At 51.3% G+C, this 23,415-nt stretch overlaps 1 protein-coding gene across 4 annotated transcripts in view; it reads right to left on the bottom strand.

Moving 5' to 3' along the window:
• Positions 1 to 200: 200 nt before the first annotated feature.
• Positions 201 to 23,415, bottom strand: part of TRAPPC12 (trafficking protein particle complex subunit 12) — a 104,408-nt gene continuing 81,193 nt past the window's right edge. For 2 of the 4 annotated variants that reach the window (XM_032172102.2, XM_032172103.2), the window contains exons 7-12: positions 22,658 to 22,730; positions 20,074 to 20,147; positions 14,742 to 14,840; positions 1,712 to 1,812; positions 826 to 913; positions 201 to 547 (exon numbers count right to left, since the gene is read on the bottom strand). In XM_032172102.2, coding sequence (XP_032027993.1) covers positions 305 to 547; positions 826 to 913; positions 1,712 to 1,812; positions 14,742 to 14,840; positions 20,074 to 20,147; positions 22,658 to 22,730 — 678 coding nt within the window. In that variant the 3' untranslated portion in view covers positions 201 to 304. Of the gene's footprint in view, positions 548 to 825; positions 914 to 1,711; positions 1,813 to 14,741; positions 14,841 to 20,073; positions 20,148 to 21,978; positions 22,557 to 22,657; positions 22,731 to 23,415 lie in introns of those variants that run through there. The other 2 variants (XM_032172104.2, XM_058426915.1) reach the window with 2 other exon arrangements.

The raw sequence follows: 23,415 nt of genomic DNA, 5'->3' as shown, positions 1-23,415 counted from the left end.
TTGGCCCCCAGAACAGAGGCCCCGAGTCTGACTCCAGATTTCCTGTGTCTACGAGCTGTGTCCTCCCAGCACGCCTGCCCCTTGCTTTCATGAGCAGTGGCCCAGCTGCAGGGACTGTGTGGCTGAATGCCGACCAACTGCGGGGCAGTCCTGGGCTGGGCCGTGGCTTGGGACCAAGAAGACACGCAGCCAGACACCAGTGAAGCAGGAGTTTTATTGAGTCCCTCCGTGTCACATTAATACATTAGCTTCATGACACAGTTCCAAAGGCCTGGCTCCTTCTGACGTAGTGTGTTGGCGGCAGCTAGGCCAGCTTGAGGCACTGCGTGTTGAAGCTGTCCCCTTCCTTGCTGGCGACAGCCTCCAGCAGGGCCTGTTTCTTCTGCGTGCTCCGCGAGGACTCCAGCTCGTACATGGTGGTCAGGTTGAAGAGCACGCTCTCGTGCAGATAGTGCCTGGGGTCCTGCTGGACCATGGCCTCCAGCTGCCGCAGGGAGTCCTTGAGCTTGCCCAGGTACAGCAGACACACGGCAGCGTTGTTGTTGGCCTAGGGAGGAGCACACGCACAGGGTCGGCCCACACAACCAGGACAGACGCCCGCCCGTTCCAGGCTGCGTGCTGGGCCCTGTGTTAGGGGCCTGCGGGTGGTGCAGAGCTGCTGGGCAGAGCCTAGGTGGCCCCGCTGGGTCACTTCCCCTAAGGGCCACGGCCACTGCCTGGAGCTGGTGGACTGGAGAGCGCAGGCCCCTGCTGAGGCGTGTGTGGGTGTGTTTCTAGCGTCTGTGAAAGGCAGAGGACAGAGGATCTGCAGCTTGGGGATCTTACCACGGCGTTTGCTGGGTCCATCCTTAGGATCTCTGTGAAGAACCTGTGGGCTTCTGCAAAGTTGTTCTGCCCGAGGTGAAGGAATGCTCTGTAACACAAGCAACGGCGGCAGTTAGCGGGGAAGCCCAGGAGCTGCTGTCCCCAACACAACCTACAGGCTCACGGCAACCTCCACCTCCTGGATTCAAGCGATTCTCCTGCCTCAGCCTCCCAAGTAGCTGGGATTACAGGCGACTGCCACCACGCCCAGCTAATATTTTGTATTTTTAGTAGAGACGGGGTTTCACCATGTTGGCCAGGCTGGTCTCAAACTCCTGACCTCAAATGATCTACCCGCCTCAGCCTCCCAAAGTGCTGAGATTACAGGCATGAGCCACTGCGCCCGGCCAAGCCACTCTAGTTTTTATTAATTGAGATAGAGTAACTTCACCTAAATGACTTCCTGCTAAAAACGGACACCTGCTTCATTTACGCTTTCTGATCCTGGGTGCAGGCTTTGTCCCAGGCGTGTTTCCTCCTCACGAATGTGCACTCGCACAACGCTGTGCGTTCTGCCACAGAACACCAGAGCACAGGATCCAGAACGGCCGCTATGTCAGCAATGGTGACCTTTACGCGCACACATGCTGAAAACGGGGGCAATACAATCGCTTCTCTGAAGAACAAGGGGGAAATATCTCCTTAAAAATCAGCTGCTGTGACTAAAAGAACATCATGCGATTCAAGAAAACACCCATGTACTCCTTGGATCTCGGTTCTGAGAGACACAGGGCAAGAGGAGACACAGAGAGAAGCGCGTCTCTAGGGAGCTTTCCTACTCAGTAAGTGGGGCTTAAATGCCTCTGAGAAATTTGAGAAAACATATATTTAGTTTTAAAATATTTACCTGTTCATTAAAACCATGATTTTACCCCGTAGTCCATCTAATTTCTGTGTTACTTTCTCAACGTCTTGAAAATATTTTTCAGCTGTTTTTATGTCTCCAATCTGCTTTGACAAAATTATTTAGTCAGTTTAGTTGACAAAAGAAATATTAAGTCTATATTCATATATTTAGTTCCCTAATATCATGTTAGAATATGAAGACATTTATATGTCAGGCAGAGGAAAACTTCAGTAACCATTTAACCATTTTTTAATAAAAAGGCAAAAGACTTTTTTTTTTTTTTTTTTTTGAGACGGAGTCTCGCTCTGTCGCCCAGGCTGGAGTGCAGTGGCGCAATCTTGGCTCACTGCAAGCTCCGCCTCCCGGGTTCACGCCATTCTCCTGCCTTAGCCTCTCCGAGTAGCTGGGACTACAGGTGCCCGCCACCACGCCCGGCTAATTTTTTGTATTTTTAGTAGAGATGGGGTTTCACCGTGGTCTCGATCTCCTGACCTCGTGATCCGCCCGCCTTGGCCTCCCAGAGTGCTGGGATTACAAGCATGAGCCACTGCGCCCGGCCGAAGGCAAAAGACATTTGAGATACAGTGGAACGTTAATGTTCTATGTGTCAGCAACTAACTTGCTGATATACACGCCTTATTTAAAAGTCTTACAGTTTAGTAATTTTTACCTTTTGGAATGAATTCTGGCAGAGCATTAGGTAAAACAAAATGAATAACTAATAAAATGAAACATAAAATACTTAAAATATTGGTATAATATGAGCAGGTCCCAAGTCAACTTATGAGTTACTTGTGGCTAGTAAAATGGTAGGTGCCACCACATTTGCAAATTGCAAAGTAGTATTTTGACCAAATAATATAGAATTCTACTGTAAAAAACAAGCCAAACCAAACCCAAACTCAAACCCACTCTTACCACCCGCGTCAGGAAACCCACCAGCTGCCCGATTCAAATGCAGCCAGACGAAGCAGGCCTGTGGCTGAGGATGCCTGGGGGGTGGAAGGCTGAGTGCCCCAGCCCTGAATCCTGAGGCCACAGCTTGGTTTTACAAAGGCAGACTTGGGTTCTCTTTCACCTCCAGAAGCATAAGGAAGGGAATAAACGATCTAAGGCTTACAATAAAAAATAGATACAAATTAAAGAGAAGTCCTATTATGGCCCAAGCCACGCTCACGAGGATAAAGACAGAGTTGCTTTGTGTCCGGGGCACAGCCTGCGGGAGCCAGATGGCGATAGCAAGCTCTGTTATCATGAAGCAGCAGAAACGTAACAGAATGCTGTCCTCTGTCCCCATGAGAAACAAGCTGGATGTGCGCGGCTCACCTCCATGAGGAGGGCTGGGGCACCCATCACTATCACTGAGCAGCCGAGTTAACTCTCAGGCTTTCCACGCCAAGCATCTGTCCAGCATTGAAACAAGCCTGCTAACCTCTCAAATGACTGGTTGGGAGATGGTTCTCCATGCGTGTCATGTTTCTGCATGTCTTCCAAGCATAGACACTGACAGGGCTTTGTTCAAAGCATTTACACAAGGATGCCTGTTTAGAGGACAGCCTTGTAAGCTAAACTACGTCCCTCTGGGGTGAAGGGCAGGCAGGCTCACCTCCCAGTAGCAAGGATTTGGGTGTTCTAAGTTCAGGATTCCTCTCCAGCCACACAGCCCACTGCAGGCATCATGAGGCCCTCGGTGAAGACCCTGAGGAATCAGGGCCCCGTGTCTGGTGGGAAGAATGCCACTCTGGCTGTACGGCTGTTGCTGTGTAATAAATATCCTTCATTTCTAACGTAGGAATCTCACATTTTTTGCCAGCATCCATGAAAATGGCAGCTAACTCCACAGCTTGCAAGTAGGATAACATCTCAGGCCCTTCACAACTGTTGCTGTTATCCCACAAAAGAAATACCATACGAGGAGGAAGAAAAAACAGAATGAAACAAGAGAAAACACAGGCGTGCACACACACCACATACTGAATGGCATGTGTCCATCGCTGCCCGTCGTCTGCACAGTCCGACGCGGTTTGAAGTCCACTACTATAGACTTCCCACTTGCTGACTCAAAAGAAACCACAGGCAGCATGAGCTCTCTGACATGGCCCTCAGCTCGAACACCTGCATCTCCTGTCTAGCAGGACCGTGTGAGATACTGAACTGAAGATGATTACAGCTCATCATCAAGACTGATCAAGATTAACATGTGCCGGCGGCCTGACCCTCGTAACAGCCTGTGATGCAGATGCTGTCACTAGCTTCGCTTTCTAGATGAAAAAGTAAGGCTTGGAAAGATGAGACAATTTTCTGAGGTCACACAGCTAACACACAACAGTGTGGGGTCAACACCCAGGCCTGCCCAACGCCCAGACCATGTGCTGATCCTCCACACTGCAAGGCCGCCTGAGGCTGGCATGGGACTTTGTACTCAATGTCTTAGAGGAAGGTAACAGAGAAATCTTGGGATATTCTTTGCTACCCACTGATTTTCCTGATGATTAGAAAGTAAGTTGACATTTTCAGAATTATTAAAATGTAATTAGGATATAAAATCCTCCCGATTTCTAAAAGTTAGGAGCAACTGAAAAAATTAAACATAAAAATGCAATTATAAGTATTCCAGAATATGCAGAAAACAAATCAGTAAAAGACACTATTAAAAAGAAAATACAGTGTCTGGGCATGGTGGCTCATACCTGTAATCCCAGCCCTTTGGGAGGCCAAGGTGGGAGGATCGCTTAATTTCAGGAGTTCAAGACCAGACTGGGCAACAAAGTGAGACCTTGTCTCTATTAAAAAAGAGAAAAAAATGAGCCAGGTGTGGCCGTAAGCACCTGTGGTCCCCAGCTACATGAGAGGCTAAGGCAGGTGGATCTCTTGAGCCCACGAGTTCTGCAGTGAATCATAATTGTGCCACTGCACTCCAGCCTGGCAGAAAGAGCAAGACACTGTCTCACAAACAAAAAAAAAACAAAAAATAGTAAGTGTATAAACTAATCCAGAAAAGGATGCATAAACAGAAATGTAAAAGCAGAAATAGCCACAGGCAGAACAAGGAAACAGAAATAATGGTAAGAGCATTATTTTTTTTACTGTCTTTTACTCTGTGCAAATCCACGAGAAAACGGGGACCAAACAGGTGGCTTTCTAGAAAACTCTCGATTACCAAAACGGCTCCCAGAAACACAGAAAAGTCCTCAGGCACACAACACTGAGGCAGATTAATAAGTTAGGAAAAGCACATAGCACACCTCATGTGCTCAGCAAGGCAATTCTCAGGTGAATACTTAAACCTTCAAGGAACAGATCATTCCACATGACTCAAGTTTTCCAGAGACAGAGAAAGCGAGCTTCTAACTTACATGAAGACAGAAAACAGCCGCCATATCCTTTTGAGACGTCACCTGTGCACACGCAAACCAGACACATCACTCATGAACGCAAAAGCCCGGGGAAATGCGACCCCTGGCGCTCCAGCCTATTGGCTCTGAGCTTAGGGGCAACACATCGCCAGTGCTTCTGTGGGAGAAACTACAACTGTGCACTGGGTCTGGCCCTCCCCTCCTTGGGTGCTGTCAAGGTTAATACTCAGTGTCAATTTGATTGGATTGAAGGATGCAAAGTATTGTTCCTGGGTGTGTCTGTGAGGGTGTTGCCAAAGGAGATTCACACTTGAGGCAGTGGGCTGGGAGAGGCAGACCCACCCTCAATCTGGGTGGGCACCATCTCATCAGCTGCCAGCACGGCCAGAATAAAGCAGGCAGAAGTTGGGAAGGGCGGACTTGCCGAGTCTTCCAGCCTCATCTTTCTCCCATGCTGGATGCTTCCCGCCCTGGAACATCACACTCCGAGTTCTTCAACTGTTGGACTCTTGGACTTAGCCCAGTGATTTGCCAGGAGCTCTCAGGCCTTTGGCCACGGGCTGAAGGCTGCACTGTCAGCTTCCCTACTCTTGAGGTTCTGGGACTTGGACTGGCTTCCTGGCTCCTCAGCTTGCAGATGGTCTATTGTGGGACCTCACCTTGTGATCGAGAGTCAATTCTCCTAATAAACTCCCCTTCATAGATTCATCTATTCTATGAGTCCTGTCCCTCTAGAGAGTCCCGACTAATACGGGCACTGAGGGGTGGGGGAGAGCTCCAGTTCTCAGCTCCTTCACCTGCTTCTCTGTCACAGTTTTGGGATTCCTCACCACCTCGGTGGCACGGAAGCCATTACAGATGGGCAATGGCCATTTTAAAGTGTTCTCAAGGTGGAGTGTCCTGCAGTCTGTGGCCGTGAGCTGTTGAGTGGAGAGGAAGGCAAGAATGATTCTTCTCTGTGGTGCGGGAGTCAGATGATTTTAAACCATCCAAAGACAGAACAGGTATGTTAACAGCCACATAGGTTGCTAGATGATATTAAATCTGTAGTCAGCTAGAAAACCCAGTTCTTTTCATATTTACCACTGATCAACTTTAGTCACAGAAACATAGGTCTGGAATTGATACAGAAAACTCATTTCAGCTGGGCCCAGTGGCTCATGCCTGTAATCCCAGCACTTTGGGAGGCAGAGGCAGAGGCAGGAGGACTGCTTGAAGCCAGGAGTTTGAGACCAGCCTGGGCAACATGGCAAGATCCCCTCTCTACAAAAACTTAGCTGGGCATGGTGGTGCATTCCTGTAGTCCCAGCTACTAGGGAGGCTGAGGTGGGAGGATCGCTTGAGCCCAGGAGGTCAAGGCTGCAGTGAGCTGCATTTGCGCCTCTGCACTCCAGTGTGGGTGACAGAGCGAGACCCTGTCTCAAAAACAAACAAACCCACCAGAAAAACCCTACCCAAAAACCAACACAGAAGACTTGTTTAGTCTGAACTTTTATGTTATAAAACACTCTTGTATTTTAAAGCTTATCAGAAAAACTGTTCCATTCCAACTGGGCAAATCCCCTCAGGCTAACGTACATAAGCAAATAAAAGAAAGATGCGATCTATTTCAGAATACCCTAGCTTCTCTTCCATGTTTTTTTTTTTTTTTTTTTTTTTTTGAGACGGAGTCTTGCTCTGTCGCCCAGGCTGGAGTGCAGTGGCGCAATCTCGGCTCACTGCAAGCTCCCCCTCCCGGGTTCATGCCATTCTCCTGCCTCAGCCTCTCCGAGTAGCTGGGACTACAGGCGCCCGCCACCACGCCCGGCTAATTTTTTCTATTTTTTAGTAGAGACGGGGTTTCACCATGGTCTCGATCTCCTGACCTCGTGATGCGCCCGCCTCGGCCTCCCAAAGTGCTGGGATTACAAGCGTGAGCCACCGCGCCCGGCCCTCTTCCATGTTTTTCTTGAGTTCTCCTTCACCAGCTCCTCTTCCCGCCCCGTCTTGAGCACAGCAGAGCCGGCCCCAGGGGTCCTCTCCTTTCCCCTGACCCCCCCTCACCTGCTCTCTCCGTAGAACCCGAGGGCCTGCTGGGAACCAGGCAGGCTGTCAATGCATAAATTAGGCTGCATCCGTGCAGAAGCCCCCTCTACCAGACAAGCTTGACCTTGGCTTCCTTCTCTGTCCTTGTAGAAACCAGTGTGCGCAGGAATCCTGCTAAGTCAGTTTAAGAAAAGTCCCCGCCCTCGGTGTCTCAGCAGCTGGAGATCCTACCACTCTGGCCGGCTGTCAGCAACGATCCTATCAAGTCTGCTTGGCCAGAAACCCCTTCTTGATGCTTCCTCTGGGTAATTTTCCATCCACAGGCCCTGACCCTGAACGCTGGTCCCTGGTTGTCAGTTCCCACCTGTCCTCCGTGAAGTTGGAGTCCAATCTCTCCCCTGCTGCATGCTAGTGCCATGAACCGTTTTTAATTTAGCAGCTGTAAGAGTTCTTTATATATTCTGGATGTAAGTCTCTTATCAGATACAGGATTTGTAGATAATCTCTCCCATTCCGTAGGTTGTCTTTTTACTTTTTCTCTATGGTGGTGTCCTTTAAAGCACAACAGTTTTTAGTTCTGGTGAAACCTCATTTACCTACTTTTTCTTTTTTGCTTGCACTTCGGTGTCACATCAGGATGATGAGGCCTCACAGGGTGGCAGGGGCTGGGGGACGCTCTCCCCACTCTTTCGCTGACCGTAGCCAGCACACTCCATGGCTCAGGCTGGCAGCCAGAAGTCAGTCTCTTCTTTTTCTGTTTGAAGGTCTCTGTTGAGCTATGGCTGAAGCACAGGAATCTGCATGTCTTCAGACCGTACAACCTGAGGGATTCTGGTACATGGCTGTGTGCGCAAAACCACCCTCCTGGTTGAGAGTCAAGGTGCCCGCACCCCTCCTGGAGCCTGGGGTCGTGCCCCTCTGTAAAACGTGCTCAAGTCTTTCCCAGCTTAACAGTGCCTCCCTGGCCCTTCCTTCCCTTCTTCCACCTCAGCATCTCCCCACCCTGCCCTGGGTTCCTGCCCTCTGGGAACTCGGTCAGAGGTGACCTTGGTTCTTGCTGAGGTCCTCTCAGCCATAGCGTTGAGTGGTCCTGCATCCCGTCCCCCTTCGTCCTGCCTGGGGCGGCTGGTTTATCCCAGGCTTCCCACTACTCCTGCAGTGGCTGAGGCTTTCTCCTGCCTGATCACCTTGGGCTCTGACCTTTGGTCCAGGACACCGAGGCCTGGGACTGGCCGCAGACACTGCAGAACCACCCTGTGCTCAGTTGCCCCAGTGCCAAGCACAGGCCCCTCGTCTGTGCTTGGCTGCTGGACTTGCACCTGCGCACCACAGCTACTTTCCCAGTCCCAGTGAGGACCCTCTCAGACCCAAGTCCCAGTGAGAATCCTCTCAGTCCCAACTCCCAGGGAGGACCCTCTCAGACCCAAGTCCCAGTGAGAATCCTCTCAGACCCAAGTCCCAGACCCAAGTCCCAGTGAGAATCCTCTCAGACCCAAGTCCCAGTGAGGACCCTCTCAGACCCAAGTCAAGAGATTCTGAGGAGGTGGAATCTAAGTTGGAGTGAAGTAATTTTAAGAAGTATGAATATAACGCTTCTTCTGTTTGAAGAACGATTGCTTCTGCCCTTCCTTAATTTAGATTACATGAGAAACTCCTCTGGAATACAAATGTCTTCAATCTCACTTACAACACAGATTTCCTTCAGAAGTGGAAATTCCCACTGGGCCCCACTCTCTCTCCTTCTAATCCCCAGCCCCCTTTCTGTGTGGAGGCCCTGGTGCTCTAAAGGAGGCTCTGTGTGATGAAGATGAAGGGACTGTGGAAATGATCAGAGCAGGCATGTGAGTTTTAAAGACAACTGTCACCTGGCTGGCGGGTGCGCTGACAGTTGGCAGGGAATGTGGCTATGACAGTTCCGCCTGCAGGACGAGGCTGAGGTGGGAGATGGATCCTCCCTTATATGCAGGCATTAAACCCCAAGTATAATTCTGTAATTTAAGCCAGGGTTTCCAGCTGGAATGTGAACAGCACACAAACTGAACAGGTGACCCTTTGCTCAGTGCCCAGAATTATGCTATGGATTTCTTGGAAAGAACAAGGATTGCTATTCAAAAGTAGAATACGTTTTGAAACATTAAAATTGAAAGTCTGCTCCTTGGAGCCCTAACACAAAGTGAGGGCATCTGTGCCATCCTTGTATTCGCCAGTGTATCTTCTCGTATGACTGGGCAACTGTTGGTGTGGTAAGTGAGTGAGCTTCCTATTTTTAGGTCGCATATTTCAGAGGCACCTACATTCAATGCAAAATTTTAAACACAAAGAGGAGGTGCAGTGACAGTGTTCTCAGCCAAAGTGTGTGGAATCATCTAGAACCTTGCTGTCTGTCCACCCCTTTCACCTCTGTCCGGCTAGGTCGTCTCTGGAGTTAGCATGGTTCCTTTATAGCACGTTTTCCCAAAGGTGTCTGCATATTCTGTTTTAGTAAAATCATTTTTTTCTATTTCCACTCTTTAGAATTAAAATGGAAAATACTTCCTTTTTGATTAGTGTTTGCTTTTCAGTGCTCTTGTTTAAATTTTCCCAAGCTCAGAAAAGGAAGGTGGCCGTATGTATCTTTCTCAGACTCTGCTACACACACTCACACACAAACAGAAGAGAAAGCTGAGGGTGGAGGTGTTCAGCCCACTCTTTTGCCAAGTATTAGATGACCTAAACATTCAGAAACGTTTGAGGCTGCTCTGTGTTACTGATTTGGCGACGGCACTGGTGGAGGCAGGATTGGTCTGTTTTCCATGGGGAGATTCACACTGCAGTGCCCACTATCAGCTGAGAGGGTGATCAGGACACAGTGCAGAGAGTCCAGCAGGAACGGGGGGACAGCACGCAGTGCAGGCCATCATTTGCCAAGGCTGCAAACCATGCAAAGCAGCACTCTGGGATGCTGGCCTGGAAAAAAGGTCTTTTGGCGTGGGTCCCTGGGGAGGGGCACGTCAGCTTCCTTGTGGAACAGGGCGTTCTTAGGAGCTGGAAATCTGCCTTCTCCACAGAGCAGCTCTGCCCGTGCTCCCTCCTCGCTAGGGCTGACCCGGAAAACCACAGTTCTCGCAGTAGTGCCAGGGCGTGAGCAGAATGGGCCCAGCTACGCGGGTCCTCCCTCTGCCTTTGTGCTTTGCCAAGCGTTTCCCTACCTGCCGGGGACATTTCCTAGCTTTCTCCCCGAGACTCAGCATCAACGCGATGCCCACCTCATCTCCCACCTTCAATGATGATGAAACGCAAATCCGCCCTGGTCTGGAGATAGCATTCAAGATTGTAGAAATTGCCGAGCCTCCCTTGTATTTCCATGCACAAAAGAGTAGAAACTAATCTCAGGGAAACGAAATCAATCTTATTCCACGCATGTTTAGCTTTGTGTTACATGACTTCAGGTGTTACAACGTGATTTGTAAGGGATGCTCATGATTGCTGCAGGCCCTGCCTTCCCCGATTCTGTCCATTTCCTGCCTGTCAGGGGTCCTTTCAAGGAGGAACCAGCAGGCCTACATCCCTACTCTTGCGGGAGGGGCAACCCTGCGGCCTGGGCCCCCAGACAGATGCATGCGCGTAAGATGGCATGGCCTGAGGAAGCGGCGGGAGCAGGAGGCCGTGTGGGGGACCTGGGTCTTCAGGGTGGGGACAAGACTCTGAGATGCCAGGCAGAGCTGGCAGTGCCGTTCTTGCTGGAGGGGCCTCTGTGACATGCTAGGGCATCTTGGCTTTGTGGCTCTAGAATGGCCTGTCTCTGGGCCCTCATGAAGATTCCCTGTACTATTGTCCGTGAATAAACTTTTTCTGCTTATACCAGCCACTGCGGATTCCACTGACTGCAACCAAAACCTCGTCCCGTACTTTCTAAGCACCTTCAGTATTATTTTACCATCTGAGGGACAGTTATGTATTTCTTATGAAATTTACCCCTCTGACAGCACAGCACACAGGTGCTGACAGGGTATGTGATACTTCTTTGCTCCTGTAGAGTGGCACCAACTCATTTCAGAATAGCTCACATACAGCCAGTTTAGAGACCGTATAATTAAGACACAGGTACTGATGAGGTGCTTCAGGGAGAAGAACACTGCAAGAGCTGGAAAACACACGTGCTTTCTTGAAAGTGACTTCTCTGAGGGCTGTTCCTCCAAGAATCTAACCATGGCTGAACACTCTGAGTTTAAAGTACGCATTGAGCGCTACGTCCCTTCGGAACAGAGCTCTTTCCTGGCTTTTACGGTTCATTCCGTTTGAGTTCTTACTCCTTAAAACAGAGCGGAGTCAATTCTGTCTACATTTAGTTCAGGCGTTTCTGCTGGACTCGAGTCCCAGTTCAACCCCATCTTGTCCTGCACTACTGACCTCGCATCGACCGCGATCTGACTGCATGCGGCATTGGGGGTGAGCCGCAATGTGCTGAGATGCAGCATTGGGGGTGAGCAGGGTGCACCAGCAGGAGCTCTGAGGCTGGTGCGTGGGGTATGAGTGTCCGGATACGTGTGTGGGGACACTGCTTTTGCGCCTTCCTATAGCCCATCCTGGAGGGCCTCGTGCCCACGTGTGCAATGGAGTCACTCTGTGGGGTGGACGCCCCGCCGTGGGAGTGGGGCTTCCAAGGGCAATTCTGAGCACGCGTACTTTTGCTGTGACCTGGGAATGCCGCCCTTACACTTGGATCTGTGAGGAAATGGAACAAACACACCCCATCCTCAAGACATAGGAAAGACAGCAAGTTACGCTTACAGCGCTCCTGGCACGCCCCAGGCAGGACGTTACGCTTACGGCGCTCCTGGCACACCCCAGGCCGGACGTGGAGGATTTCACACGGGTAAACTTAATCATCTACACACGACGATGATGACTGTTCACGGCAGGCGGTTGTGGTGGGGGGAATGACACCACGAAGGTGAGACAAACTGCTCAGAGCCACGCCAGCCTGAGCAGCTGAACCAGGGTCGGGTCTGTCTTATTCCAAACCCCAGCTCCTGAGCCCTGTGCTTTTACCCCCCTAGACGCCCTGGGGAAGAGGGAAGGGAGAGCTTGCTGAGAGGGCTGGGGTGACTTTAGAGAAGTCCTTCCAGTGAGCCCTCAAGAACGAGCAGGGTTTGCACAGGCAGAAAGAGAAGGGAGTTCTGAGCAGCAGGAACAGCCCACGAGAGGTCAAAGCAGCAAGTGTGTGGTCCCGTCTGGGCAATAGCAAATCACCTGTCTGGTGGGACTAAGGACACGAGGTGAAGAACACTGGGCTGGAAAAGGTTAGCTAGCGCTCTGAATGTGAGCTTTAAGTGTGGGCTCACCTGACAGGCCACAGGTCCCCAGCAGGACCTCTGACCAGAGACGGCAGGGTGGAGTGTACTCCCGGAAGGCTAATGGCAGCTGCGCGCAGGATGGGGGACGAGGGACATGCTGAGATCTCTGGCAGCTCAGCACCACGTGTACACACAGGGTCCCGCCTCTGCAACCCTCTGCTGAACTCAGTGGAGATGAGGAGGCACAAGCCCCAACACAGGAGAGGGCTGGAGAGGGCGGGTCCAGGTGATACAGGCAGTGCACCCAGGAGGGTTTCAGAACTGGGTGGGGGTCTGCTGTGGGCTCGGGCACCCACTGGGCTGATATGTGGTCGTTCTTGCTGATCACAACGGTGCTCTCGGCCTCGACTCCCACAAATGGCTGTGTTCTTCAAGGGCAAACCCTGCCTGCTTCATCCTTCTTCCGAGATCCAGCATCTTCAGACAACACACTGGCCTGCTGAAGCCGGAACTTACTGGGCCGGGTTTTCTGTATGCACAGATGGCAGCGCAGTCGTCTGCTGCGCGAGGCTGTCTGGGAAGTTCTGTAGCAGCCATGGCACATTGTCTTCAGAGATGTCCCAAATGGCTAGGTATTGCAATCTCCATTTCCTTTAGAAAAACAGAATTCAGAGACTCTGCTCTTCAGCAACAATAAAAATACCCGTGAGTGAGGCCTGATAAATAATTTGCAAGCGATGCAGAGCGAACGGCACTTGTGTGGGGTGTCGGTGAGTCCAGTCGGCCTGGGTGCGTCCGTCTTTTTCTCCGTTCTCCTTTGGCAAAAGCTCTTGCCCACAGCGCCGCTATCACCTCCCCGGGTCCTCAGAACAGCGAACACCAAGGGCTTCCCTTGCAGCCCGTTTAGCACACTCCGTGCGCCAGATGGGGCTTAAAACACGCTGTGGAAGCGGAGCCTCCCTCCTGAGACTCCAGCCTCATGCCAGAGCCCTCACTGTGGTCAAGCCAGTGGCTCCCACTGGAAGGAGAAGCACTTCCAGATGCAAAAGCAATTCAGCATCTACTTCTCAAATTGTGCGAAATACGACTCTGAAATAAAAGTTCCAAGATTGTCTCCAGGGTAGTGAGGAATCTGAGCGGGCCCAGGGTACTATTTTACTATGATAACCAAGGGGGGATGTTACGCATGAGGCACCCTGGAGGTCCTGGCCACATGGAACTTTCTCACACAGGCGACGAGGGTTGCCGCGAGCATCCCAGCGCAGGCAGGAGCCGATGCCCATGGTGGCAGCTCATGCGTCACTCATCTGTGCCTGCCCCGGGTTATTCAGTGACAGTCATCTGCTGTGCCCCACCACAGGGGCCCATGGACAGGGCTGTCCTCAACACTATCTGGTGTCCCGTGTGGACTTCCACAAGCAGGCGGCGTGCGGGAGATGGTGTGTGCACATGTGCCTACGTGTGTCAGTGCATGTGTGAACAACTGTGTGGGGAGGAGAGGACCAGCTGTTAGCTGAGAGTGCAGGCCCTGAGTTCACAGAGGCCCTGTTCAAATTCTAGCTCCCCCATTATCTATGTGGCCTCCTGTAACTGGATCTCACTTAACCGGGAGACCTCAGTTTGCTGATCTGTAAAACAAGCCAGTCACACTGTGAGGTGAAATGCTCAACGCAGGGCCTGGCTCACGGTGAGTGGGTGCCTGTGGAAGGTCTGTGCTGCTTCTCCCCCCTCAGCCGTCCCTTGCTCGTGCCGCCTTTCCCTGGCCCAGGTTTGGGATGTGACCTAAGACTGAGGGTGAGAGGGGCAGAAGCTGCCCTGTGCTCAGTCTGCAAGGGTGGGATTGACAGGGATGTGGGTGGGACTCATCACTCCCCGTGACCTCCCTGTCACCAAATATTTCAGGAAAATGCATTCCAGCTTCAAGGACATTCTTAGCAAAGGGGGTCCTGCCGAGCTTTGTGCATTACTGAGACCACTGTTCAGTCTGGACTTTGTGTGTCCAGCAAACATGATTCAAGGGTTATTTCAGGCAAAGTATCAGTGAGTGACTGTTACGGGCTAAGCTGAACTAAGATTCCTCACGGTTTAGTCAGTGCTTTTGTAACTGCAGCAGGACAGTGTCTAGAGTAACTCGTTTCAGTGCGGCTGTGATGACACTTTCTGTGGGTTCGCATTTGGCAACAGGCACAAAAGCCAGCAGGGCCTCCCACAGTCAAACCAGAACTCCTGGAAAGAACCCACCCTTTTCATGGTCACACACATTTGAATTGAAATATTTTCTGCAGTCTTTCTTATATTAAAATGATTAAAAGCAAACAGTCGCCCATCCAAGCAAAGAACTATCATAAGGCCTTTCTGACCGTGCACAGGTACCTGCAGGGAAATCCGGCCGATGCCGCTGAGCAGCTGGGGCTCTTGCTCTGGGTAATACTTGATAACCGAATGATACGCCTCCACGGCGAGCACGTAATCCTGTGGGAAGAAAAACCCAACGTACTTTAGAGCTGAGAACAGCACTGTGGGTTTCACACGTGTAGAAGAGCACAAGTGTATAAAGAGGTGTGGAGAGGACACGCTGACACAGGAGCTGGGGGGAAGCTGGAAACCAGCATGCGGTGCTCAGCTGCGAGGGGGCGGCTGCTCTCCCGACTGCAGTCGGGCCGGGATTCTGAGCCATGTGCATCGCGCTGGCAGGGTCCTGCCTGTCACCGGGGGCTGTCGGGGTTTATTGGGCCTGAGGGTCTGTTTCCTGCTTCCATGTTCTCAACAGCAATTCATATTTCACTTGGACTGCAACTAACTCTTTTTCCTGACAAAGTTATTATGTGATTTGGCGAACGCTGTCTCATCCTCTAAATACATAAGCCAAATATTTAAAGTGTCTCTTAAACGTTTTCTATGCTAGAAACTAAGGTCAAATCTTTACATGTAAAGAAAACCCACAAAACAAATTTGCCGAGGCTGAGTATGGCGATGGAGGTCAGTCTCGCAGAGCAGCGTGCGTGAATGTCGTGTGCTCCGTGCGGCACGCATGAGACCCTTCCGTTTCAGAGACAGCTGTGGGGGAACATTTAGGAGCGCTGTGCCAGCTGCCGTGCTCAGGGCATCTGGTTTCTGCCAAACGCCTTTGCTGGATTCCTCATCGCTCTGCCCTGTCTGTGGTGGTCTGGCCCGCGGCCCCTCCTCAAGGACAAGGCCTGGCAGCACAGTTTCACTGTCCATCTACTCACTCACATCACAGGCACTTGGTGGATGCTGAGTGGACCCAGTCACCCTTTCCAGGCGTGAGCAAAGCGGTCTCAGTGCAGGAAGGTCTTGCCAAAGTCACGTGGGACACAGTGGTAGCTTGTCTCAAGTCCCCAACAAACCCGGGCTCCCTCCAGGATGACAGTGATCGCCACATTTACTGAGCGAGCTCCGTGCAGCAGGCCCTGCCCTAAACACTTCCCTGCCTTCTCGCACTTAGCTATCAGCACACGGTCAGCAATAACTATGGCCACCAATGGTGTTTTTCTTCTTACTTATTCATCGTATAATCCCAGAAGGTACTTTTATTTCTTTATTCTTCTACATGTTCCATTTCCTCCAAACTGGGACTGGAGTTACTAGCTTGCTAATTGGGACGTTACAAAGAAAGACAGACAAGTACAATTCCAGTTTGGTAGGAAGGAAAAAACAAAAAAAAACCAAAACGACTCTCTCCAGTCTAGTACCTTCGAGTACAGCTCATTAAAACTAATTTTATTCAAGGCCTGATGCTCATGAGGAGCCAGACAGCACATGCCTCGGTCTCCTTTCCCACGCCTTCCTGCTGCCTGTCTCTGCTGTCTAGTTGTGCGAGTGAGTGTATGAATGTGCGTGTGAGCGTGTGTGTGGACGTCAGTGTGTGTGTGTGTGTGAGCTCCCTCACACAGGGGAGGGCTTTGTGACCTGGCATGGGGGCACTCAGGGCGGCTGAGGTTGCAGCTGGGACAGACATGGCACCCCAGATGCAGCTGCGGGGCCTGCACACCCTGGGCTGGTCCTGATCTGAGAAGTTTAGGGGAGCAGCCCTGCTTTCCAACAGGAGCTGCACTCACCAGCTCGCACCAGCTCGGGGAAAAGCAGCAGCTGCCCCTCTAGGCTTCTCTGGGGAAGGAAGTGGGCTTCCGAGCACCCATCATGCTGGGCAATGTCTGTTCTAATCCCACACACGTCCCACCTTTGGTTTCAAGTAAACAAAAGGCAGGCTTTGACTTTCTTGTTATCAGCCCAGCAGTGTCACTGGGTCATTCCAGTGCCGCACTCATGCTACTGATGCTCCAGGCTGAGGCGGCCACCACAGAGAGCGCGGGGTGGGGGCATGGTGGGGGTGCAGCACTCACTGCTAGTGGGCGATGCCGTGGCCAGCCGCATCACCCTAACCACTCTTTTTCAGTGCTCGGGGCCAGGGGTCAGTGTTTCTGAAGATAATCTAGTATGACAAAAGACAGGTTTTTAAAAAACCAAGCCATGATCCTTCATGGGAAGTTACTTTAGGCATGGCTCTTCCAGAAGAGCAGATGCACAGGCCTGGGAGCCATGTGAGAGGAAGCTGGATTCCAGGCCAGGGGGCAGGCGGCAGAGAAGGGATCTCGGGGGCCCCTGTACCTTCCGGCAGCCACTCCCACCAGCTCAGTGACAGTAGCGCTCGCCAGTCCCTCAGGTGTTAACAGGACACGTGTCTGTGACGTGTCTGTGTGTCCGGGCTGCAGTTGGGGGAAGAATTCGGGTGCACTTCAAGGAGCCCATCGTCAAATAAACCAGATGAAGATTTGGGATTGTGTTAGAAAGTTTTCTTAGGTTGACTGTTACTTAGTGATTTTATTTACTGAAGAGGAAACACAGCCCTTTTCAGGTAAAATGGCCAAAAGAAGCTCCTAAAGAGAGCTTAACCTACTCTCCAGATCACGTAGAATTGGCTTTGTAAAGGACATGAATGACTTCCTTCCAGGGACAAGCCTATTTTAGCTCAATCTTCACCATTTCTTTTCAGCAGTCACATGTGTTTACTGGCTGTGAAACTAGATTTACAACCATTCTGCAACCAGAAAGGACTTCTGCAGTCTAATTTCAGCAAGACGGAAGGTAGCTGATGCAGCTGTGTGCTCCTTTCCATCATGTGCGGAGCCACGGCGGGTTCTGATGCGCAGACTGGCGAGCTGTGGGGACACCAGGAGGGAAGTGGCCTCCCAGGGGCACCCGGGGGAGGGGGGGCCCAAGCCACCTAAGGTGGCAGGCACCTGCATCCATATGGTCTGCCAGTGCAGGTGCCCTAAGGCTACAGTGAGGCCTAAGGAGAGGAAGCAGTATTTAAAGAGTGGAGATAGTAACATTTCCAATGCTTTATAATACATGCCACTGTGCATTATAGCATATCATGCAGATTTATCCAGGGCTAAAACATATGAATACATTTCATTGTTAAGAAGTTAAATTGATATTTATTTCACTGTAATAAAAATGTTATTCAAGATAATTAAATGGCTGATTAAATAACTCATTGTTAGCCCATACACATAATTTAATTAACAGGATACCTCATATTCTGAAGATCACACACTGTTGCAATACCCTGTATGCTCACTAGATGGCAAGAGAGTGCATATGCTTGGACTGGCTTTAATTGCAACATTTTTTACTCCTTTTTTTAACTCATGAAAATGAAAGCTTAAGCTGAACTTCCAAATTAAATCACGTCTATTGTAAAAGTATTTTTGAAATGCAATAATATGTTCTGTACTGAGTCCCAGCAATACAGGAAGAAGACTCACATTTGGAGCCTGGTGGTGGTGTTACTACTACAGTGCCACAAAGAAAAGCCCATTCCATCGTTTTCTATTAATGTGTCTGAAAATGCAAATAAAAGCCCGCCAGTGGGACAGGAAACTTTCCTCCCTGGGGAGTCTTAGCCCCATGATTAGTGAAACGTCAGTCCTGTGAATTTATAACTGGTTCTTCATGTCTTTGCATAAGAATGTTTTGACAAGCTGGTGACTTTCAGGTGAAGCTGACAATGCCCTCAGCAGGTGGAGGCCTACTGCGGACCGCTCAGACTGCCAGGTGGGGGTGTCAGGGCTGGCCACAGGCAGCACAGGGAGAATGGCCTGTTTTGGGGGGCACAGGGGTCAGGCGGGGTGCTTCGGGGTCACCTGGTTGCTGGCCAAGCCTTGGGTGGTGAAGAGGCCAACAGGGCAGAGGAGGGGGAAGGCCTACTTTTCACTCCCACTCGGAGGTGGGCAAGCCCTGCTGCAGAAGCCAGAGGGGGCTGGAGAAGGGAAGGGGGGTGGGGGGAGGAGGGTGAAGACCAGAACAAAGCGACTGTGCGGGCCACCTGACTGCAGTGGGAATGTCTCAGGGGTGGCAGCGGAAGAAAAACCTGCTCTGAGCAAAACCACGGAACTTAAAAACCGTGATTTCCTTTATCCAGTGTGTTGAAGGAGAGGAGAGAGCTGTGTGAATGTCAGAGCTGGGAGGGATTTCAGAGATCTCAGATCTATGCCCTTATTTTAAGGAGGAGGCTGAGGCTTGCAGCAGTGCGAGGCTGCGTCACGGTCACTTGATACCGAGGACGAGCAGGATGCCCTGAGTCTCCTTGTGCGTCCAGTCTGACGTAGATGCAGAAGCCTAAAGGCAGGGGCCCCGCGCTGGGCCCTGGGGCTGCGCTAAAGCCGGAGTGCGGGCTGCACGTCTTCCTGATGGAATGTCTGAGCCACTGATGGCTGTGAATCTACACCCGCACCCAGCCTGCTCGGAGCAGTGCTCGGGGTCACAGTCACCTCTGGGGATGCTGCAGGGTCCGTGGATAAAGCAGGGCTGCCACTTCAGGGTTCATGACAGAGCCTGTGAGCACAGTTCTCCACCTGGTAAATTGCCTGCTCTGCCTTGCTGAATATCAAGCTCAGGAATGAACTCGGCCGCATGAAAGCCGCATGGGTGTGGGAGTTAAGATTGCTGTCTTAGAACAGCCCAGGAGGTGTTATGAGCGCTGCTTCGGGGCGTCTGCTGCTAGCTGATTCCTGCAGCAGCTCTCAGTACGCACAGCTGGCTGCAGGGCCACTAGCTGCACACAGGGCACCCTGACGCCCAGTGTGGGAGGTGAGCCAGGTGTGGCGTGCGTTCCAAACAAAGAGAGGAGGCAAAAAACACTGTTGCACCGGCTGGCGAGAGCCAGGAGACATGGAAAAACAAATGACAGCCTCAGTTCAGCTCCTTGATTTCTGAGCTGTTTCCCTGGGGGCTGAGAGCTCTGGGGTGACGTCCTAAGAAGGTCTTGTGGGGAAGCCTGTCTTCAGGTGTTGTAAGCATCAATCATAAAATCAAAACCATGAGGTGAAAAAAACACCCTCTATGAAGATAGGGAGAACAAAGGACACCTTCTGGGGATGGAGTTCAGAGAAAAATGGGGGGAAATGAACAATAGTTTTAATTAAATCATTTAGACCCACATTTCAATGGTGAAATCTGATCATCTAAATTCCACATTCTGTTGAAATTTCTTGCAGTAGAAATTAAAGTAAATATAGCCCCAGAATGTGTCATTGGGCTCCCCGTTAAGCCAGTACTTAGCTGGCTTCTCTGCACGGCCCGTCCCTGCCAGCATCTATTATACCAGCGGCTCCGTCGCGGCTCCCACTGACCCCCCTCTTCCAGATCACATGGCAGCCTTGCTTGGCCACCCACGTACCTTCATCAGGAGCAGACAGTTTGCCATGGAGTACATCACCCGGCCCAGACGTGACCTCCACAGCTGGACAGAGGCTACAAGGTAAGAGCAGCCTGTGAGTGCACAAATAAATTCGAGGCTCTTTCTAGCCATCAATTATTGGGTCCTGTGAATTCTAATTTAACTTTAAAAGATCCCTCTTGTTAACACCACTGGATTTCGGCCTGGAATGCTGAATATGCTGCAGGCTGCACTGAGGCAGAAAATACAGCACTCGCATTGGGACCGGAGGTGGCTTTGGGAAGAGACCCTCGGCATTAGGGAACCAGGAGGGTGGCTGCTCAGCATCAGCCCAGACACAAGGCCAAACGGTCCGACCAGGAGCCCCGTTTCCAAAGCCAGAACCCTGAGAAAAGGAGCAAAGCTGACAGAAACGACGACACTGCCTGCAGCTCGACAAGGCCGGGAGGGCCACTGGCCAGGGTGGCCCCCAGTCTCTCACAGTTGAACTACGGGAGGCCACCTGGAGGGCCCCACCCATGCCCAGCCACTGGGCCTCCCCTGCCTCCCGGCCATGGGCTGGTCCAGTTCCACCAAGGAGTGCAACACCCTGGTTCAGAACTCGAGTGGCTGGCACATTCCGCTGGGGACACGGCACTCCCCTGCAGCCGGCTTTCTTCCCTAGCACCCGGTGCGGTGGCTGACCGCGAACTTTGGCCTGGCCCGTCCCTCCCTGCTCTCCCCTGCACATTCTTTAGTTAGCAGCCATCCCTCCACTGATTTCAAACCTTCAGGGCCCATCTCTTCTAGTAGTTTCCAAACTGGCTTTGTGGACTTATTGGGGTCTGCAAAGGTCCCCTGGGAGCTGCCCCGGGGGAGGGCGGGCTGACCAATGGCGCCTGTTTATCATTGGGATGACCAGGAGGAAGGCGCAGGTGGAGGACTGAGCTAATCTGAAACGAATGTTATTGACAGGCAGGCTGAGGTCCAGAGAGGCCAGGGATGTTTCCATCTGACCCCTTGTCCAGCGCTCCTTGCACCTGTGCTGTGTCTACTTCCTCCAAGAAAAGTCCACATTTCCAACTGCGAAGTGCCAAGATGCCACCCTGGGCAGCACCAGTCCCTGGGAGTGCTCCCAGCCTCCCTCATCACTGGGCACTGGGAGCCGTGTGTCCCCAGCCGCCTCTGAGGCTGTGATTTAGGAGGCCGAAGCTGACCCACCGCTGGCACCAAGCGTCCACTGTGAGATAACAATCACCTAGAAATGATGTGTATTCAGTGTGTGCTTCAGGAGAACACACAGAAACTGCTAGAATTAAAAACTTAACTCACTTTGTCTTTCAGCAATTAAAAACACATTAGCTGCTTATGTTCCCCTTATACCATTATTTTTGTGAAAAGAAATTCTGAATATCTTCTCTTAATGGATGTAAAATATGGATTGTCTCAATGAGTTGCATATTTATTCTGATGATCTTTGCAGATTCCTTTCCTGCTCTAAATCCTCCCCTACCCTCCTTATGCCTGCTCACGGGTGTGACCTGTTAGATTCCCAGGAACAGCCTTCTGCTCTCCGATACCTATATGCTCATTCCCACCAAAGCAGGAGTCCAACCAGAGGTAAAATGACTGGTTGCCAAGAATGCAGAACGGGACATCCATGAGCAGACGCTGACGTCTCTCCTTCAGACCTTGTTACTCTACTTGCAATTAAATTACTGAAAAGAGTGCACAAGTGCACACACATGCACACACCACACCCACACCACATGCCACAACATACAAACTCAACATCCACACACCACACACATATACACACCTCACACACGTTCAGCTCACACCAGCCAGCAGTTCCCCAGAAACCCCAGCACACCTGCGGAAATGGAGACCACCCGGTCTTGACTTGGGCTGCACATCCAGTAGGACAGAAGCTATGGGAAGGAGGAGATGACCAGGCAACCAGGCCTGTGGGGAGATGCTGCCACAAGGAGTGAGGGAGGCTAGGGTGGGGCTGCCTGGGAGGGAGCACTCAGGCCGGGTTTCCAAGCGTCATCAGAAGCTTGCTCCTGGCTAACGCACTCCCCAAGCTGCAACTGGCATGGCCTCACTATGCAGATCGGCTCATGTCAACCCACCCAGTCCCCCAAGGGGTTTCCAATGCTCCAGGGAACTGCCCAGGCCCCTCAGCCTGCCCCCGGGCTCTGGGCAGCACCCGCCTTCCTCCCCAGCTCCTCCTGAAGCACCCTCCCGAGCCTCTGTCCCCGACGCAGAGGCCTCTCTGGGCCCCTTCGGCTGGGCTGGGCTCCTTCCTCGCGCCCACTCAGACCACTCGGCACGGCAGGTTCCGGGACGTGTGCTTTTGTGGTGAAGGCGTGTCTTCTCCCCGTGCGCAGGGTTCGGGTCTGAGGCCACACGTCGCACCCACAGCATCACCCAGTGATGTGCTTGGCTTCCCCAAGAAAGGAGTGAGTCGCAAATGCACGAACGGACGCGTGCAGTGCTGACTACAGAAAGCAAAGGAGAACGAGAGGAAGCGAGAGGCTTTGGGCTCAGTCTCTCAATGATGTCCGGGAAGCATCTAGTCAGCAAAGCCCGGCCGACCCACCTTGTCTGCCCTCCTGAGTCACGCTGCTCATGCCGCCGTCTTCTGCTAAGCCTTGCTCCAAATTGGCCAGGATCTGCAATCATTCCAAATGAGAAGGACAAAATCATCAGAACGAATTTTTGTCTAAGACTTTGTTATATTCTCAGTACAGCAAATTTCTCTGGATGAAAACAATTTGTCAAGGGATGTTCACACACACTTTTAAAAAATATTAAAACATTTGATATTTTATTTTAAATTGCAACTTTATTTTAGATTCAGGAGGCATGTGTGCAGGTTACCTGGGTATACTGGGTGATGCTGAGGTTGGGGATACAATTGAAGCATGGGACTCAGCAGATCATTTTCCAGCCCTTCCTCCCATTCCACCCTCCCCCCACTGCTAGTCCCTGGTGTCTATTTTTTGTCCATGTGAATCCAATGTTTAGCTCCTACTTATATGTGAAAACATTCACTATTTGGTTTTCTGTTTCTGTGTTAATTCACTTAGCATAATGGCCTCCAGCTGCATCCATGTTGCTGCAAAGGACATGATTTGGTTCTTTTTTTCATGGCTGTGTAGTATTCCACGGTGTATGTGCAATATCTTTTCCTTATCCAGTTCACCCACAGGGACACACTGTAAACATCACCAGTCCCTATGGCATGGGGTGACAGTGAATGGGGAGGGACTCTGCTTCCAGCTGATGGTGAAAGTGGTGTTTATGATGTTCTTGAAGTATCTGCAGACATCATACATAGGGAATATGTTTTTTAAG

This window comes from Hylobates moloch, unplaced genomic scaffold (genome assembly GCF_009828535.3).
Source record: "Hylobates moloch isolate HMO894 unplaced genomic scaffold, HMol_V3 SCAFFOLD_13, whole genome shotgun sequence".
Lineage (NCBI taxonomy): Eukaryota > Metazoa > Chordata > Mammalia > Primates > Hylobatidae > Hylobates > Hylobates moloch.
This window is presented reverse-complemented; position numbering and strand designations above follow the sequence as displayed.